The sequence below is a fragment of the Bos taurus genome, chromosome 7 (genome assembly GCF_002263795.3).
Source record: "Bos taurus isolate L1 Dominette 01449 registration number 42190680 breed Hereford chromosome 7, ARS-UCD2.0, whole genome shotgun sequence".
Classification (NCBI taxonomy): domain Eukaryota; kingdom Metazoa; phylum Chordata; class Mammalia; order Artiodactyla; family Bovidae; genus Bos; species Bos taurus.
In genome coordinates, this window is record NC_037334.1 from 26675222 (window position 1) to 26687457 (window position 12236).

Consider the following 12236-nt stretch of genomic DNA (forward strand, 5'->3'; position numbering starts at 1 on the left):
ATATTGATCAGCTTCATATATATTACTTATCTAGTCACTCATCATTTATCTATATAGGTTTAGAGGAAGAATTTGGAGAAGTCCTTTAAAAATCTATGTTAGTGCATTTTTACCCTACTACAAAATAGGACACCAAAAATAAAGACCTTTACATATAACTCAAGCTTCATTCATTTACCAATCCATTTATATAACACATGTTTATTGAGCACTTACCATATTCCAGGCATTGGGGAAAGAGCTCACAGTGAGTGAAAGAATATAAAGCTCTTGCCCTCAAGAAATTTACATTCTACTGGGGAAGACAGACCTGTATAATTTAAGATATACACTCAACAAATAAATATATTATCAAATAATGGCTGGTAATGATTAAATGCTGTCAAAAAATAAAGCTTGAGTAAGGGAATAGATTGTGACATGAAGGAATGCTGGTTTAGTCACAGCAGTCAAGGAAAGTTTGTCCTAAGAAATAATAATGAGTGTGACATCATTTAGTGCAGCATAAATCAGCAGGTACCACATTTCACCCACAACCCAGATGACAAGTATTTTACTACTGAAATCAAGACAGTTTTCTTCCATATTAACATGATTATTTAACACAGTGTTTTTGTTTTCTGTTTTCGCATTTATAGAAAAAATAAACATGTGGCTTATTTTTCTTAAATTTAATTCAAATTTAAGTTAGTCTAAATTAAATTCGATGTTCAAGTAGAAACATAGGCTAAGATAGAGTTTTTTGATATCTGGTGATATCCATATTTAAGAGTGTCTCCCCAGTTTTGCTCAACAGCTGGGTGACTTCAGCTAATCAAATGATGGTAACCAGTAGATGTTTTGTGTGTAAGTTCCTCGAGGGACAGACAATCTTTTTGTGTTTCCGCATCTCCTGCAGCTTGGAACATGGCTACAACAACCACCCACACTCAGCAGCTATTCACTCTATGAATGGGCCCACTTTCTCAAGTGTTTAATATCTCTGACTGTGTCAGGCTCCATTCCACTATGCCAAATAAATAAACACTTCTGAGTGTCCATTACCTGTGCCTCGTGCATTTAAACCAGTTCAGAATGTCGGTGCAGCTAGTGTAGTAAATTTGATCAAAGGGATGTGGATATGACTCTTGCACAGTCACAGAGTAGCTGAAAAGAAGAGAAAAGAGAAGCAGTCAGTATTTCTCTTACATTAATGATAGACTCTGTACCAAAAAACAGTCACTGGCTAAATTATCTGTACTTCCAACTCCACACTGACTTTTAACAGAATCTCCATGTTTTGATGGGTTTCTATGTGAACTTGAACCCTAAAAGTTCCGACATTAAAATATTTAAAACACAAGAGTTTATGCTATAAATTTCAAAAAATTCTCATTTACTATTCACCCAAAACTCCGATATCACTAAATTTAAAAGCATACTATTACAGGGACTTCCCTGATGGTCCAGTGACCAAGACTCCATGATCCCAATGCAGGGGGCCTGGGTTCAATCGCTAGTCAGAGAACTAGATCCCATGTACTGCAACTAAGAGCCAAGGCAGCCAAATAAATATTTTTTAAAAATCACCACATATTTTCCTGTAATTTTCAGTTCCATCCCACACCCTGTAGTCCAGGGATATCAAAACCTCTCAAAAAAAGTTTTCATCATAGGCCTCAATAAATAATACCCCTAGCTGAGCTGGTAAAGAATCTGCCTGCAATGCGGGAGACCTGGGTCAAGAAGATCCCGTGGAGAACAGATAGGCTACCCACTCCAGTATTCTGGCCTGGAGAATTCCATGGACTACAGTCCATGGGATCACAAAGAGTCAGACATGACTGAGCAATTTTCCATTCAAAAATTAAATAAGTGTAATCAGCAAATCTGAGTACATTTTGCTACTGATTTTGGAAAAATACTGATTTTGGAAAGTATATTTCTCTGGAACTTCGAATGATTTTTTTCTTGCACCTGCCCTATCTTCAGGTAATGGAAGAATATATGCAGCCTCTACATAGAAGCTACAAAGAAGCCTTTAAACCTGATTCTAAACAAACTGCTGAGACAGTTAGCCTGAAATAATCATACTAACAACCAGACGCTACTTAAACAGTCTGTTTTCCAATATATTTTCATTAATAGATTCTTGTAAGAGTAAAAACATGCAATCCGATGGGTCTAAGAATGTGGCTGAAAAGATCCAAAAAATATAAAGAATATTCCTTGTTCAATTCCTTACTTTATTTCAAAGCAGTCTATTGCATGCCCAAGAGCTTAAATTTCTTGCCCACAGGAAAATCTGGAGAATTCCCTTTCCAAAACAATCTGTTTTCTATTTGTTAGCAGTCTCATAAAGATTTCCACTAAAATCTTTAATTCATGCTAACAACAATAACAACAAAAGCCACAATCATGGACTCACTTGGCGCAGATCAATAGGCCAAGTTCATTAAGAAGAGCTATGGACTGAAGAAAGTATGGAAGGAATGGGGTTAAAATTTCTACATGAATAAATTCAGGTTAGATAAAGAAAAGAGACTCTTGATTTGAAAGCTAAGCTGTACTGGCCTTACACACAGTACTATTTCTTTCTCCAAGTGGTCTCTCTCAGTCATCATGAGACATCCATGAACTCATCATACTGTTTGAACTCTGTGTATTTGGGACATTGCAACTTGATTTCTAGGTAAATTTAGGGATCCTCCACAGGTCTGAGGCAAATGTAGTAGGTCCTTGTGAAAAGACCACTGGATTAGAAGAAGGCAAGATTATTCGCCTCCTGATCTGATACTGAGAACTTGGCTGACCTTCAGGGGAGAATCTCACTTCCCTCGATTTATCACGTCGTAAAACAATGGGCTAAGAGATGTTCTTGAAGATCCCTTCCCACTGACTTCTGCATTTCTAACATACATTTCACATAACTACTTCCTTCTACTCCAGCAGATGACACCCACAAGAACAGGTTCAGACGAGCATCAAGGATGCAATCACCTACATCTCTGATATAACTCCTTTTGGGTAAACCAATAGGTCTCTGTTAAAATATAAATTGTCTTGGAATGAAATATCACATCACGCTATTCAGATTTCCTTCAGACCCCCAGCAGTGTCCTGAGGTTTGTTGTGGTTGTTGTGCTTTAGTCACTAAGTCGTGTCTGACTCTTTGTGCCTCCATGGACTGTAACCCACCAGGCTCTGTGGGATTTCTGTGGGATTTCCCAGGCAACAATACTGGAGTAGGTTGCCATTTCCTTTTCCAGGGGATCTTCCCAACCCAGGGATCAAACCTGTGTCTCCTGCATTGGCGGGCAGATTCTTTACCACTGAGCCACCTGGGAAGCATCCTGAAGCTCATGTTGATGCAAATTCTAAGCCTTTCTTCACCAATTCTTTTCCCTCCCAATCCAGAGTCCCTTGGATGACAAGGAGATCAAATGAGTCCATCCTAAAGGAAATCAACCCTGAATATTCACTGGAAGGACTGATGCTAAAGCTGAAGCTGCAGCACTTTGGCCATCTGATACGAAGAACCAACTCATTGGAAAAGACCCTGATGCTGTGAAAGATAAAAGGCAGGAGGAGAAGGGGATTATAGAGGATGAGGTGGTTGGATGGCATCAGTGACTCAATGGAGATGAGTCTGAGCAAGCTCCAGGAGATGGTGAAGGACAGGGAAGCCTGGTGTGCCATAGTCCTTGGGATGGCAAAGAGTCGGACACAACTGAGTGACTGAACAACAAACCAACAGCTTGCAAATAAATGAATCTTGAGACCTGAGCGCTATTTCTCCATTTCATTTCTAGCAGAGAGAATGTGCTCTGTGTGTGGACCTGCCATCTAGGCAGTCTCACATTCAGTTCAGTTCAGTCGCTCAGTCGTGTCCAACTCTTTGTAACACCATGAATTGCAGCACGCCAGGCCTCCCTGTCCATCACCAACTCCTGGAGTTCACTCGAACTCATGTCTATTGAGTTGGTGATGCCATCCAGCCATCTCATCTTTTGTCATCCCCTTCTCCTGCTGCCCCCAATCCTTCCCAGCATCAGGGTCTTTCTTTTCCAATGAGTCAACTCTTCTATGAGGTGACCAAAGTATTGGAGTTTCAGTTTTAGCATCAGTCCTTCAAATGAACACCCAGGACTGATCTCCTTTAGGATGGACTGGTTGGATCTCCTTGCAGTCCAAGGGACCCTCAAGAGTCTTCTCCAACACCACAGGTCAAAAGCATCAATTCTTTGGCTCTCAGCCTTCTTCAAAGTCCAACTCTCACATCCATACATGACCACTGGAAAAAACATAGCCTCGACTAGACGGACCTTTGTTGGCAAAGTAGTATCTCTGCTTTTGAATATGCTATCTAGGTTGGTCATAACTTTCCTTCCAAGGAGTAAGCGTCTTTTAATTTCATGGCTGCAGTCACCATCTGCAGTGATTTTGGAGCCCTAAAGTCTGACACTGTTTCCACTGTTTCCCCATCTATTTCCCATGAAGTGATGAGACCAGATGCCATGATCTTCGTTTTCTGAATGTTGAGCTTTAAGCCAACTTTTTCACTCTCCTCTTTCACTTTCATCAAGAGGCTTTTTAGTTCCTCTTCACTTTCTGCCATAAGGGTGGTGTCATCTGCATATCTGAGGTTATTGATATTTCTCCCAGCAGTCTTGATTCCAGCTTGTGCTTCTTCCAGCCCAGCGTTTCTCATGATGTACTCTGCATATAAGTTAAACAAGCAGGGTGACAATATACAGCCTTGATGTACTCCTTTTCCTATTTGGAACCAGTCTGTTGTCCCATGTCCAGTTCTAACTGTTGCTTCCTGACCTGCATACAGGTTTCTCAAGAGGCAGGTCAGGTGGTCTGGTATTCCCATCTCTTTCACAATTTTCCACAGTTTATTGTGATCCACACAGTCAAAGGCTTTGGCATAGTCAATAAAGCAGAAATAGATGTTTTTCTGGAACTCTCTTGCTTTTTTGATGATCCAGCGGATGTCGGCAATTTGATCTCTGGTTCCTCTGCCTTTTCTAAAACCAGCTTGAACATCTGGAATTTCATGGTTCATGTAGTGCTGAAGCCTGGCTTGGAGAATTTTGAGCATCACTTTACTAGCGTGTGAGATGAGTGCAATTGTGCGGTGGTTTGAGCATTCTTTGGCATTGCCTTTCTTTGGGATTGGAATAAAAACGGACCTTTTCCAGTCCTGTGGCCACTGCTGAGTTTTCCAAACTTGCTGGCATATTGAGTGCAGCATTTTCACAGCATCATCCTTCAGGATTTGAAATAGCTCAACTGGAATTCCATCACCTCCACTAGCTTTGTTTGTAGTGATGCTTCCTAAGGCCCACTTGACTTCACATTCCAGGATGTCTGGCTCTAGGTGAGTGATCACACCATCATGATTATCTGGGTCGTGAAGATCTTTTTTGTATAGTTCTTTTGTGTATTCTTGCCACCTCTTCTTAATATCTTCTGCTTCTGTTAGTCATCCTAAAGGATATCAGTCCTGGGTATTCATTGGAAGGACTGATATTGAAGCTGAAACTCCAATACTTTGGCCACCTGATGAGAGCTGACTCATTGGAAAAGACCCTGATGCTGGGAAAGACTGAAGGCAAGAGAAGAAGGGGATGACAGGGTATGAGATGGTTGGATGGCATCACCGACTTGATGGACATGGGTTTGGGTGGACTCTGGGAGTTGGTGATGGACAGGGAGGCCTGGCATGCTGCGGTTCATGGGGTCACAAAGAGTCAGACACGACTGAGCGACTGAACTGAACTGAACTAAATTAGTGTGTTAGAACTACATCTGATGCAGTATTCCCATAATTTCACATGCTATGTTATAGTGTTAAGATCCAAATGCCTTGGAGTGCAAAAGCAATAATCAACTAAAGGACCTTGCCCAAACACTCGCCATTGCATATGATGGAGGAGCTGACTCCATAAGCAAATGTGAAAAGTGTTTTCACTAATTTCTTGCAGCCTGGAAAGTTTCCTCAATAAGAAAAAATGTTAAAGCATATGAATTTCCTCTTCTGGACATTTACTGCTCATTAATAGCTTACATTTGCAGGATGTTTCTCTGCTTTTAGGATACAAAAAAGCTCTTCTCTATAAAAGGGTAATTAAACCATTAAGGGTTCCAATTCAACAAAGATTTATTAAATAAATTCTATGTAATTCTCAAAGGGCTCTTAAAAGAGGCCAGCCTGTAAAAGCTAAAATAACATGCTTTTACTTTAACAGAGAAATATATACATTTCGGGGGAAATCAAACCATAAAATTTACCATGGTTGAGTATTTCTCTTCAGTCTTGACACTTTTCATTAGAATTATTCATAGTCTCAAACTTAATGAATAACAGCTAAATATAAATTACTTTTCACATTGATCAGATACTGAGGTTTCCACTCAAATTTAAAGGAGAATGATTCTGAGCCTCTTCACCCCAAATTTCCTTTCTGTTCTTTTTCATACATTGTTTTTCTTTTCGAAACAATCTCTGCTTTTTATTTCTCATTTTTAATGATATTATAATCACACCAGAAAATCTGGAAAACAAATCTTTAAGAAGAAAGGGAGAAAATTGAATAACTCTTACCTAATTACCCATAGCATTTTCCTGCACTTCTCTTACCGTCCCTAGGGGGTTTTAGCTTTTAGCTTTAGTTTAGCTTTTTTCGCTTTTATATGTTCATACTCATGCTAGCCACATAATTTTAAGTCTACTTTTTGAATTTAAGGGTATGTCATAAGCATTTTTCCCTGTTAGTAAATAGTCTTCAAATTATGACTGCCAAATACTTGTAACTACACCTGATTTGCTCAGTACCCACTTATCATTAGACAATCAAGTTGTCCTTTTCCAAGGGACCACTTTCTGGAAGCTGTGTGCTCACACCTTGAAGGCAAATGTCTCTGAGAACTGGAGGGCATCCCCTGCTCCTTAGCACTACTTCTTTGGATAATACCTGGGTTGGTGTTTGAACTCAGTTAGTACCCCGGCTAACAGTCCACACAGCCATGTTCATCTGCGCTGCTCTTAAAGTCACAGAATGGGAAGGGATCTTCTTGATTGTCTAGTCCAGAGGTCCCCAACCTTTCTGGTACTAGGGACCAGTTTCGTGGAAGACAATTCTTCCACAGACTGGGATGGGGGCGGGGAGGGGGGAAGGTTAGGGGATGATTCAAGAGCATTACATTAATTGTGCACTTTATTTCTATTATTATTACATCAGCTCCACCTCAGATCATCAGGCTTTAGATCCTGGAGTTTGGGGACCCCTGTTCTAGTCCAACCCCATTTTCATCACAAATAAGCCACACTGAGTTCCTGGTACTAGTGGTCAGTCTAGAGCCAGCACTTTAACACCAAGACCCCCAGACACCATCCTGTACCTCTGCTGCCTCTCAGATATCATAGAACATCGAAAGCTTCTAAAGCAAGCAGTGAAACTGTGGTATAAAAACTGCAGGTCCCAACTCTACACTATTTTCAGGCTCAAGATGCAAAACCTTTTATTTCCTGCTTGTTTGTTTCATCTTCTCAAACACACTGAAAACATATCATCACCATGATTTTAACCTATTAAGTATTATTTGGGGAGGAACCCCAGCAAGATTTAATTTAAGGTCAAAGAACAGGGTAGGGGAAGCCATCATCACTTGGACTCATTCCAAAGTGGTTAATTACATTTTATCTGCCGAAATTATCCTGTTACTTTAATCAGATATGGTAATAATTATCATTTCTTATCTCTGCTCACTTCAGGAATGCAGCTTCAATTATTACCACTCCTGTGTCCCACCCCCAAGGGATTGGGCAGAGAATGGTTTATCTTCATTTGTGTCTTCTTTAGAAGAAACCCTCATAGGTGGAAATACTTAAACTCACACAACAGGGAAAGGAGATGGGGAGAAGGGACAGATGATTCATGGAGTTATTCATTTTCCAAAGGGATGCTGTTCAGAATTTCTCTAATAACAAGTATCTCTTATGTATTTTAAATGATTTGATTCTCCTTAATTTTACTTTGGGCTTCCCTGACATCTCGGTTGATAAAGAATCCGCCCGCAATGCAGGAGACCCCGCTTCGGTTCCTGTACCGGGAAGATCCTCTGGAGAGGGATAGGCTACCCACTCTAGTATTCTTGGGCTTTCCTTGTGACTCAGATGGTAAAGAATCCGCCTGCAATGCGGGAGACCTGGGTTCAATCTCCAAGTTGGGAAGAGCCTCTGGAGAAGGGAAAGGCTACCCACTCCAGTATTCTGGCCTGGAGAATTCCATGGACTATACAGTCCAAGTTCATTTCAGTTTTTGAAAATATAGGAGAATCTGTCACCTGCACCTTTATCTTATAAAACAAATCCTACTTTTCTTTAACCTTTCTTCAAAGAATCGTTATCTAGCCGTGTAACAGAAAATTTAATCAATGAGAAGATCGTAGCTGTCAACTTTTTCTTTTTGGTAGTACATAGCAAAAACATAGGCAGGAGAAAAATCTCCATCATTTCCCTATTGTTTCACACTGAATTTCCTTCCCCATTAGTATTTTCTCAGTTACTCCAATCACTTGTACAACAGTGAAATTATGTTAGGTTTAGAGTCTCCCCTGCTCACCACAACTACAGAAAGCCCACAGGCAGCAACAAAGACCCAGAACAGCCAAAAATAAATAAATTCATTCATTTGTTAAAAAAAGACACTATGCAAGATCATTGGACTCCTTCAATGGAAAAAAAAAAAGGGGTTATTCTAAGCCAGTACCCTTTCTTATATTTAATAAGGCCTTTTTGTCCATGACAATTATAAGATAGGGCAATGTAAAAAACAAACCAGAGGAAGTGTATTTTTCATGTTTTATTTAAATGAAAAGTTAAACATTCATCTAGGCCCGTATTTCAAATTGATCTTATCAACACAATGTGACAAAACCACATGAATCTCTTCCCTGTCACATCAACTCTCTTCCTTTTATCTTTCCATATGTGATCACCGACCCAGGAGACATGAGTTTGAGCAAACTCCAGGAGATAGTGAAGGACAGGGAAACCTGGTGTGCTGCAGTCATGGGGTCACGAAGAGTCAAACACGACTTAGCAACTCAACAACAGTGTCCAATGACACGCCCACTCTTCCACACAGCAGGTTCTAAATCTCAGCCTTTTCTGCCTCTTTCACATCCATAGTTAATGTATTACCAAGATCTCTTGATTTTTATTTCACAGTACCTAACAAACTTGATTTTTTTCTCCCATTTCAAAACTATCATCCTCCAAGAAGCTCAACTACCAATGGACTCTCCCTTTTCTAAATTTGATATGTTCCTAATTCATGTATTCATCAATTCATTTTTATTATTATAACCCCACCTATTATGTACTTTGCTGGCGAAATGTTTTATGGGAAGGTCTATGAAAATTATAAAGATAATAGGCATTCCCTCCCCTTAAATTCTGTATAATATAGTTAATATCAAATATATATAACTTTATTACATATACATATTTCCACTTAAAGTTTCATAATGATAGAAGACTCTATTGATCAATCAGGAGAATACGTTTTGTTACCCTGCCATAATACTGCCAGCAGAGATGGGGGTGAGCCCTCACTGAAAACTAACACTGTGAATGAGGAATCAGTGTGCCCTAGAATAATTCAGCTGCCATGCTGGAAAAATTCTGAGCTTTGAGCATCCTTCCAGTGGGTGACACAGTGACTGGGATGTATGCTCTGTGCTGTACTCTTCTTGGTACTGAGGGTGACAGGAAAAAGAGGCTAAGAGTTTAATGTCACTGCATTTACAGCTATTACAACTACATACTACTCTCTAGTACTTGACACCTTCTATTTGTTTGAAAAATCTGCAAATGCAATGTTCATTTTGGATAAAGAAACATGTCCACACTTTTTTTAGGAAGATAAGTAACAGAGTGAACTGCATTTGACTGCACTTCAGTATCACTAGATAGTTTGTGCTATTTCTGTATTCCAAAAAGGACTGTAAGTTTACCCAGATCTGGAGACTACATCATTTGCTTTCATATAATGTAGGCAATCTTGCCCTCCTCCTGTATTGTATCAACGCTAGACTTACTGGGTACAGTCCTTAGTGGTCTGCATGGCACTGGTTTCAAACTACCTTCCATCCTAGAACGCCTGCCAATCACTGTCATCCACTGGTCTTATTCAAGTCTTCAAGGACATCTCAAGTGACACCACTTCCATGCAGCCTAGCCAGTTACTCCAGAAATCAAGTTTTTCCTTTCAGGTCACCTACCACACAACTTTTTATGCCATCCATTTCAACGCTCTAGGACATTATTCCACACCATCTTCACTGCTCTCTCATTGATTCCCATGCGTAAGTAGGAACTCCACCATAATCCATATGTCCATAAGTTCAGCTCCACCAAATCATTGCAAATAGATACAGAGCAGAGGTAAGACCTCAAGGAGATCATTTTAATTGATCTATGAATCTATAATGTTTTCCCCTATTTTACAAATACACCTCTGTTAGAATTAATATCTCAAGCTTAATATACATAACATATACTCTCTAATGGAGAAGGCAATGGCACCCCACTCCAGTACTCTTGCCTGGAAAATCCCATGGACGGAGGAGCCTGTTAGGCTGCAATCCATGGGGTCGCTAAGAGTCGGACATGACTGAGCGACTTCACTTTCACTTTTCACTTTCATGCACTGGAGAAGGAAATGGCAACCCACCCCAGTGTTCTTGCCTGGAGAATCCCAGGGACGGGGGAGCCTGGTGGGCTGCCGTCTATGGGGTCGCACAGAGTCGGACACGACTGAAGTGACTTAGCATAGCATAGCATAGCATACTCTCTAAGACCAAGGTGAATTATACCATCTAATTTATTACATATAATGAAAGATTTTTACATGAAATCAATTTTATAATCTCTTCTCAGATTCTAATTTTATATGTTGTACTGATATTGATAGCATACAAAGGAATCTATCAGAAATTATTTCTCAGACTATTGAGAAATATTATTTCTCAAAACTATTACCTTTCCCAGTGGCTGCACACATTGGGATCTTCAAGGTTCAGAGATGATGCCGTCCTGATCCAGTGGCATAACAATAAACAGATAAAGCCCGGGCATGAGTTCGAGGAAATAACCATTGTTCCTGAAGAACAACCTACGAGAAAAAGAAATTCAAATTAAAAATGCATTAAAATGACCCCCAAAGAATTCTTTTCAGTACGGTAACTATAAAGTGCCAATTGTCACTAGGGCTGAAACATGAATAATGAGTCAGATTTAAATAGATGGGTCACCAGCTTTCATGGTCCAGGAGAGAGAGATATTTCTTATGTTGTTAGGATGGCCACTATTTTGTAAATTACTAAAAAGTGCAAATCATCATTAATTGCCACTATAACAAAAGACCTTCTCATCCATGCCAACCGACATTAAAGGAATCTACCAGAACAACTCAAGGCGACACAGGCTTCCAGATTCTCTCAGCAGGCATATTTCCCTTCTGGAAGGAGAGGGCACACAGAGGAATCTGGCCTCCTTTGTCCTAGAGGATAAATAATGGAACAGAAGGTCCATTGACTCAAGAGAGAGGCACCTCAGGCTTAAACTGAGGGTCATTCAGTAATTCATTCGATGTTCACTGAATGGCCACTCTATCCTAGGCACCGTGCAAACACGGCACATAAAACACAGATCTAGTTCTTGTTCCTGCCCACTACGATCTTTATAATTTAGTAATCGTGACACACATTTCTTATATTTAGTGCTTCTGTCCCACCATCTGCTGAACAGAAACTAAACCAGTTGTTTTATAGAGGTTTCTACATAGGTGTACAGATAAAAAGTGTAAAGCTGTTTGGAGGTCAGTATTAGAAAAAAATGAACCTGGTATTATTGTTGAGAGGAGGAAAGACCAAAAGAGGAAAAACAAATAGCAACACATCTACAAAAGAGTTGGGCCCACAAAGGAGATAGAAGAGGAAGGAGAATGTTCAAGGCAGAGGGGACAGAGGTGAGGGAAGATCAGGCACACTTAATGAGCTCAAATTAGCTCAGCTGGAGAAAGATATGGGGTGGGGGGCACATCACCATGGATTTTATAAGACATGGCAAACGATGTGAACCTCATCCAAGGATTACAGAGAGCTAGGGAAGGGTGCAGGGTGACATTAGAAATCTTACTGGCTGCAGGGGGAGCATGAACTGCAGGTGCAGACTATTAGAG

At 40.1% G+C, this 12236-nt stretch overlaps 1 protein-coding gene across 2 annotated transcripts in view; it reads right to left on the reverse strand.

Moving 5' to 3' along the window:
- MEGF10 (multiple EGF like domains 10) overlaps positions 1-12236 on the reverse strand; it is a 182330-nt gene that overhangs the window by 120750 nt on the left and 49344 nt on the right. For both annotated transcript variants that reach the window (NM_001046451.2, XM_005209094.5), the window contains 2 exon segments: positions 1045-1146; positions 11036-11168. In NM_001046451.2, the coding sequence (NP_001039916.2) occupies positions 1045-1146; positions 11036-11151 (218 nt within the window). In that variant the 5' untranslated portion in view covers positions 11152-11168.